Source organism: Salvelinus namaycush, chromosome 16 (assembly GCF_016432855.1).
Source record: "Salvelinus namaycush isolate Seneca chromosome 16, SaNama_1.0, whole genome shotgun sequence".
Lineage (NCBI taxonomy): Eukaryota > Metazoa > Chordata > Actinopteri > Salmoniformes > Salmonidae > Salvelinus > Salvelinus namaycush.
The window spans coordinates 24,433,728-24,442,440 of NC_052322.1; the positions used below are offsets into that span (position 1 = coordinate 24,433,728).

The following is an 8,713-nucleotide window of genomic DNA, read 5'->3' on the forward strand; positions in this document are numbered from 1 at the left end:
CTTTATTTTGGACCTATGTACAAATTAGAATCGTGCATAAGAGTTGCCACATCAATGTCACTGAATTAATTTAGTTAAGATATTGTTATTAAATGTTCAATACCAATGCTATTTAATGTTATTAGTTATATTCCATTCCAATATTATATTGCAATTAATATTTGTTTTAATTCATTTAAAACAACTATTGAAAACCTTTTGCTCCCGAATGTCATTTCATAGACTGCTGGGATTTAAGATCTTGCATTATTCAAATCCTATTTAGTTCAATTGTACATAATGGATGGTATGGAAAAGGATCAACAGAGAAAGAACAATGTGCAGGTGAGTTAAAAAGGACTTTACATCACATCTCCTCATAGTGCAGTATATTAATTGTGACGTGCTACACCCCCCCCCCCCCCCCCCCCCCCCCCCTTATTTAGAAATAAGACAACTAGACCAAGCTTTTTAAGTATTACTTACTAAAGAATTTCTAAATAAAAGTACCCGGGGCAATTATCCCAGTACTTTAAAAAAAAAAACATTTCATGAAATCACTAAAGAAGTGTAGACTGTAGCCATTTATTTCGCTTTATAGTTGATGACCTTCATCCACATGCCCTTTTTTCTCTCCAAACATTGCATTTTTGGGTGAGCAATTAGACATTGTTCTTAGGGGAACTAGTTACACCCTCCTACCCTACTTGTTGTGGATAAAGGTATGCGTGTGTGATGACGTAGTGCACATAAAAATACTTTTTGCGGTTACATTCCCATGTACCGAATAAAATATACAAGTTAAATGGGGTTCCATTGCATATTCAACTCTACTGACGGTTTTGTCACACACAAAAAAATGCATTATAGCGAATGTGCCCACTCTGGACATGGTACTGCGCTCTATCCAACAGCTCAACAGCTCACAGATATGGAAACATGTTTTATTTGTAAAATGCCAGCCAAACATCAATCATCATGTCACCAGAATAAGATACTATATTTATTGGAAAGGAGCATCAACCTTGCACTTTCACCACCCGTTGAAGTTGATCACTTATTTTATCTGTAGCCTAATCATCTGCACGCTTCCCTGAGTCTTGGGAGGATCACACACCATATCATCACGTGACTCCAAGTTTACTTCGATATGATGGTTATTATATCAATAAGGCGTTTCCACAGCCAATTCACGCATACCAAATGTTACCGACACCAATTGTCTGTGGGCATTTAGGCTATAAACTTGTACCGGCATTTCATGTTATCATCAACCCGGTCGTGATTTATTTCATATGTCAGGTAATTCATCCACATGAAATGGTTGTTCATGGCTTATGATTCACTTGTGCAAATTAATACATTTTCTATTCAGTTCAATAGATTTGGTTGATTTCTTACTAAATTCAATACATAGGGTATGTGAATATTGTTGAATTCCGTTGTAATGTCTGCAATACGTGATTCCGTTCGCGTTCTCCACAACACGGAATAGGGCCCTAAACCTTTATAATTTTGCATTTGTGAATTAGGTTTGTCCCATATTTATTCAATTACGTAGGTGTATATATTGTCCTTGTGTATTTTGAGTACATATCCATCAGTATTGACTGTAGATTTACAACCATTTTGTGCACAGATTGAAACATCCATGTTTGATTAAATAAAGCTAAATGAAGCTGGACAGTGCTGATGTTGCTCTTTTTCTGGTTTGTTTGAGATGTCAAAGATGTATTTTAGAGGCACCTGTTGCAATCTTCTACACCAACACTTCTACATCAACAATTAGGGTTTGATATCCACCTAGCAGCCCTCAACTCTTACCCAGCACTACAGTAAAACACTGATATAACAAATACATATTTATTGAATCTGTTACAAACATCAAACCAAAAACTAGTTTTGACTCTTAAAATATAATTCAATATGTGTTCTAGAATTTGTTCTTTACCTAATTATATTTTAATGTAATCTCCACCTTTTCAGTGTTACTCACACATCCATTATCTCAAAATTCAAAAGCACTAAAACTGTAGCATGAAAAGGGGTTTTCAGTGTCAAAGGCTGCCATTTATTTACAGATTTGGCTGAAAAAGTGGTTCATCTTGTAGACCTAAGGAATGTGCATTTACTTATTTGGTTTTCCTGTTGGGATTTGGGTCTACCTATCTACATTAGAAAAACATTAACAAACAGGTAGGTGAGAATGAAAGAATGTCATTCATAAACATTTGTTTAAAAAAAAAAATCACCGCATGATTGTTTTCACATTCTTTCTTAGTTGGATCTTTTTAGTGCCCTACTAGGCCTACATACAAATATTACAATTCAATTGTAAAATCTTACAATATTTTTTGCATAACCTTTGAGTCCTTTTGAGCTGTAGGTTGACACTCATTGTGCAGTCCTTTTGGCGCAAACCAGCTCCTTATTTTCTACTACGCTCCACATCATGAGTAGCTCCTGAGGGCTCAGTTTATGGACTACGATTAGGTTTTTGAAAAAGCACGGTTCGCTGTTCATTGGGCTCACTCTGCGTTTCATGATGCCAAAGGTCCTAAATCCTGGGTGCATCTCAGGTGCCAAGTGTAGCTTCTGTAGACACATTCCCAAAAAGACATCATCAATCGGATAGAGCTCCAAGGCCTCTGAAACCACGAACAGTCTCCGAGCTAATTGTGAGGACATTAAAAACCCACCACCACCAACATAAGGTGGGTACGGTTTGTCAAACAGCTCTTTGGGGATGTAATATTTGCTCTGGCGGTTTCTGATGGGGATGGCTTTGGAGATGGTGTCCCCAACAAATACATTTAGAACTTTGCGGTCCTCAGTCTTGAAACGAATAAGTTCCAGCAAGTTATTTGTATTCACGAAAACGTCATCATCCCCTTTGAATATAAACTTGGCACTGCAGCAGTGAATATCAAACCATTTCAGAAAATTTACCTCTTTCAAGGTGAGGTTGAAAAATGTGTCCATAAAATCCCATTGGAGAATGTCTCCATATATCATGTCCTCATACTCAATCAACTTTTGAAGGTTTTTAGTGTCTTTGCCATTTGTAGGGCTTCCAAGGAGAAACAGCGTTTTTATTCTCTTACCATCAATTGTTTGTTCCCTACCCCAGGTATTCCGCACGGCCTCTCGCCTATCATGCTGCTCTATGACGGATTTTACAACCATGAGCAAGTGCACGTCTCCATTCCTGCACTTATCCGGATGGTTTATCAACATTGGGAAATATCGACAATGTCTGTGCAACACAAACTGGTGGAACCTCGTATCCAAACGTCGAAACCAATCATTTTTCCTTACGGCTGAATCTTCACTGCAGTTCATAACGTGTACATCCCAAGTAGACGCAGTAGTGTTGGTGACGGTCACCCGTGGCGCATCCAAATCATCACCAATAACTGGCGGCGAGTAGTTTCCCAAACTGCTTTTCAATATGCGTTTTCCTTTGTATAAATCACACTCAGGTCCACACCAACCGGCGTGTCCCATGCTTTTAACCTCCATGTCGTCCTTGATGCTGTTATCCACAAGCTTGAACTTTGAAATCATCACCAAAGACGCAAAAACGAGAGACAAGCTCAGGAGAGTTTTCAATATCCTCTTTCTCCTGAAAGAATTATCCATAATTATAGCGCCAAACGCGTATGAATGAATGAGAAATACTTCAATTGAATAGGCACCCCTATTTTCATAGCATTTAATTACTCTTTAGTGTCCATTTGAAGTCCATCATTGTCCTTTGAAAAATGGAGAGCTGCGCGTAAATTATAGACTGGCTACAGAGTCAACAGAGCAACTATTCCGTGTCAAGCTACATTGAAAATAAACTGGCTACGCCACCGTGCTATTCCCCTACATTTACTTTATTTTCTTTGAGAAAACAATCTTTGTTACATCATGCATTTAAAAAAAAAATATATTCGGTGAGAGATAGTCTACCACCTGCAGACTGGTCTTGAAAAGTGACTGTCGCCTACGAGTTTCTCCCCTTATTCACTTTTAATTCTCCCCTCCCCAGTACACTTTTCTGTGACCAAATGCAGGTTTCCTATTTCACATCACAGGTGGCTCACTGGACTGCGCGTCCTGTTGGTTCACTAGACTTTGAACATCGACAAGGCTAGATATCTAATGTCATGGGATTCTTGAAAAAACGAAGTCTAAGGCTGAGGCTATATTGTTCATTTGATTGCACCTATGCTATTTATTTTTCAAGCATTGTAATGTATTGTCATATTATAATGATCATAACGTTATACTGTATTATATAATATTGTGTATGATACAATTGCCCATCAAAGTAGCTTCAGAAAGCTTGATTAGAATCTAGTGGGGAAATGTGTTTTGCGGCAATCTCCAGTAATACAAAAATATATATATGTGTGAGTGAGAATATCCCCCGGGGCCAAAACAGTGTAACTCCAGGGGAGGTGTGAGGAAAATCAAGCTTTCAGCACCCCTGTGTGTCGGTTTTGGGGAATTGTCAAACGTCTGTTGAGAGGTGCGTGCAGTGCGCACATTGGGTCAAACTTGTGTCGTTTTTTTTTTTATAGGCCAAGTGTCTTGGCCTATAAAGTGCATTCAAAGTAAGACACGATACTCAAGTAGTTAGCTAGCACACGGTGTCGCCAACGCCTGCTGTGTACCAGACTAGCTGGCTAAAAAGTGTATTCTGTGGGGTTTATCGGCGGCTGACATCCAGCGTCTTTAACGCCACCTACTGTACCGAAGCGCCCCTGCCTCCCGCCTGTCCGAGCTTCTTCTTCCACGAGGTTTAAGGGCGGTTGGCATCCAATAAATGTTGCATTACCGCCACCTGCTAGGCTGGAGTATAACTCCCTTATACCTTGCTTGAAAAATAATAATAAACAAATAACCTACCATCTACTACACTCACCCTACTCCACTATTTTAACCTATTAAGTCCTTCAAAATTCAAAAGGCACTCGCACATCTGAGCAATCTTCTTTACAGGTGCATGGCAACAGTTGAACAAGATGAAGGAAAAAGAAAACCGCACACTGCTCTCGATAGTATCGCTGATCTTTAATTAATACATTTACGTATCGGCCTTCGTCAGAGTTTTTGTGATTAAAAAAAAAAATATCACCCTTATGTAGACCTAGCCCCACCCACATCCGTTCCACGCATCGAAAGGGGTTGGAGGCGAAGGAAAAATAAATAAGTGCTACCAAATATAACAATATGCATTTCATAAATATTCGAATAAAGTGTGTAAATAAGACGTATTTAACACGTATGTAAAACCACAATGAGGACATAGCACGTTTTCATTAATCAGTGGGTACATCGTACGAAAAACATCAGAGTAATCTTAAATAGGAACATAATTCATGTTCAAATTCACAACATAACATACATAGGCATTTCATCATTTAAGTCCTTTAGAAAATAATGTCTGGAGGGTGAAAATCCCAAAACATTCTCTTTTACTCAGAGTATTATTAATATCACCTCCCCTGTCTGATATCTTAACTTTCTCTATGCCACAAAATCTAAAGGTAGAAATGTCATGCTTTAGGTCATTAAAATGTACTGCGACTGGATAATCGTCCCTGTCGTTTCTCCTGATTTAACTTTTATGTTCACTAATTCTCTGTTTGAGAGAGCGGGTGGTTTTACCGACATAGCAGAGCCCACATGGACATTTAATAATGTAAATAACATGGGTGGTGGAACACTTAATAATGTCATTTATTTGGAACCGTTTTCCTGTGTGTGGGTGGCAGAAATATTCACACTTCATCATAGTGTAACGACCCTGGGTTTATACGCGCGGAAATCGACTCTTCCGCTTGAGCATGCTTTTGCGGCACAGTCGATAGCGCGCCGGACCTCGGGCTAGAAGGTCGAGGGTTCGAGACCTGCTCCCTGCTGTTTCATTACATTGGTGTCAGAAGTGATCGGACCTTGCATCCACGACAGTGCGTGTGCTTGGCCGGTGAGCGCGTTCCTGTAAGACCTAGAGTCGCAAGCTAGCGCGAGGACGCGCTCTTTGAAAGGAGGGAGTAGTGTAACGACCCTGGGTTTACAAGAGCGGAAACAATATTGTTGCACTGTGCGCATCCACTGCATTTATAGCTACCATTTGGAAGAGGGCGAAAAAGAGCCTGGCTGATTTTCTTCTGTGGCTGGCAGTTGGCATGAACCAATTTATCGAGTAAATTGCGACCTCTCCTATACACAATAAGTGGTGGATCTTTTAATTCAGTCGGCAAAGCTGGGTCCGATGATAAAATATGCCAGTGTTTCTTGATCGCATCTCCCACTTTTCGCGAGTTCAAAATATATGTGGTTGTGAACATTACGGAGTGTTCTTTTTTTGTAGCAGTTCATCTCGTGTTTTTCCCAATGCCAAATTAAGAGCTTCATCCACACATTGTGGCGAACAGCCTCTTTTTAGAAACCTAATGCGCATCTCCGCTGCTTTTTCTAGATAATCATCTGTAGAGTAGGATATACGGCGCAGTCAGAAAAACTGGCTTCTTGGAAGTCCTTTTTTTAATGGCTAAGGGTGGAAGCTGTCCCCCTGCAATAGAGTATTTCTGTCCGGTTCTTTTCTATACAGAGTTGTAAACAGTGTTCCATTTGATTTCTCAATCCACATATCGAGGTAATGAACACGTTGAGTGTCACATTCAACAGTGATTTTGTTATTGGGGTCAATGTCATTGAGTAGTGCCATATAATCTGACAGCTCTTTTTCCGTTCCTTCCCATATGCAAAACATTTCGTCAATATATCAATACTACTTCAGGACTTTATTAAAAAATTAAAATTTTCGTTTTCATTATTAACAAAACGTTCTTCAAAAAGACCCACATAGAGGTTAGCATAGCTCGGAGCGAATGTGGAGCCCATCGATGTTCCATTCGTTTGGAGGTGGTATTCATCATCAAACCTAAAATAGTTATACATCAAAACATATTCAGCCAGCTCTAGAATACAGTTTGTTGGTGGATATTCGTTAGTATCTCTGTCTCCCAAATAGTGAGCTAGGGCTGCCAGCCCCACCCCACATGGGGAAAACTTTCTATGTCCTCATTGTGGTTTTACAGACGTGTTTAATACGTCTTACTTTATTCGAATATTTATCAAATGCATATTGTTATATTTGGTGCCACTTATTTCTTTTTCCTTCGCCTCCAACCCCCTTCGATGCGTGGAACGGATGTGGGTGGGGCTAGGTCTACATAAGGGTGTGTAACAGTACTCTTCTTGCGTTGTGTACAATCAATCCTCGACACGAACTCCAAAGTGTAGCACCAGTCATGGAGATTTATTCGCTGGTTTGGTGCTTGTTCACTGGGCATGTAGTTACCAAAATAATACAATTACAATATACAATATAATATCTTTAACAATGTACCTGATAGGAACAGCACAAAATTGCACGTCATGCAATGCACGGCTCACCATCCAACTCTGCACTCACGCACTGTACAAAATATATGAACCCCCCCCACCAGACACAGTAAGTTGCTAGCTAGTACTGGCGGGAATTCATTACAACCAAAATGCACAACCAATATTCTCCAAAAAACACTGCATCTTATGTGTGATGTTCGAATAACATTTACAAACAAATTTATATAAATTGTACACTTAAATCATCACTTGGGAGTATAAAAATCACTTTTGATGTACAGTGCTTTGCAACCAACAATTTACCGCTGGTTTGGTGCTTGTTCACTGGGACGATTCTAACTGAAACATCCTCCCTCGTAAGCAAGCTACGCAAACCAGCCAATAAGATGCCATGTTGAGTAGGTGACGGCAAGACAAAACTAAAACCAAAAACCCATTGGCTTAACAATAAAGTGGCAAGGGGAATCACCAATATAACCCTGTTACAGGTGCACATTTTTTTTAAATCACAAAAATTCTGACGAAGGCCGATACGTAAGCTTATTAAAGATCATTGATACTATCGAGAGCAGTGTGCGGTTTCCTTTTTCCTTAATCTATTAAGTCCTACCTCAGGTAAACAGACTGAAAGGATGGGGCACCCACTTTTCGGATGTCAAGTCTCGCAAATACCTCTTTGTAGCTTCCACCACAACCTCCATTTTTTGCCAATTACGTTCCATCCCTGCAGAACAGTTGATAACCATTGCTATAAATGTTAAAATCCAATCTTACTGAAACATATAACTTGTTGGCCTACCACTCTGTACTGATACAGATCTACTACTCACACCACTCCTCTCAGGATCCCTCCCCTTTGACCCATCTTCCCCTACTTTCTTCACTGCCTCAGCATATGACAACTTCTGTTCTACTCTAACCCTGGAAACCTTTCTTCTTCTGTGGATTTTATATGGCGGTTGGCAACCAACTTTAAGTTTCAAGTTTTAATGCCACATGCACAAGTACAGTGAAATACCTTTCTTGCAAACTAAAAACCCAACAATGCAATAATTAATAACAATGTATTACTAGAAAAAAAACAAGAAATAAGAAAAGGAAATATTTAAAAAGTCAGATTCAATACCAAATGTACATGTGCAGGGATACTGAACTGATGGAGGTAGATATGTATAGGGGTAAGATGACTAGGCAATAAGATAAACAGAGTAGCAGCAGCTTGCATGTGAGTGGGTGTGTAGAGTCTGTATAAATGTATGTGCATATTATGTGTGAGTGAGAAAATAATGAACTGTTTGTGTGTGTTGGAGTGACAATGTGTGTGGGT

The 8,713-nt window shown here is 39.5% G+C and overlaps 1 protein-coding gene across 1 annotated transcript; it reads right to left on the reverse strand.

Annotated features, from left to right (window-relative positions):
• Positions 1-550: 550 nt before the first annotated feature.
• Positions 551-3,998, reverse strand: LOC120061210 (UDP-GlcNAc:betaGal beta-1,3-N-acetylglucosaminyltransferase 7-like). Its single transcript, XM_039010837.1, has one exon. The coding sequence runs from the start codon at positions 3,619-3,621 to the stop codon at positions 2,374-2,376; it is 1,248 nt and encodes a 415-aa protein (XP_038866765.1). The 5' UTR covers positions 3,622-3,998; the 3' UTR covers positions 551-2,373.
• Positions 3,999-8,713: the final 4,715 nt, after the last annotated feature.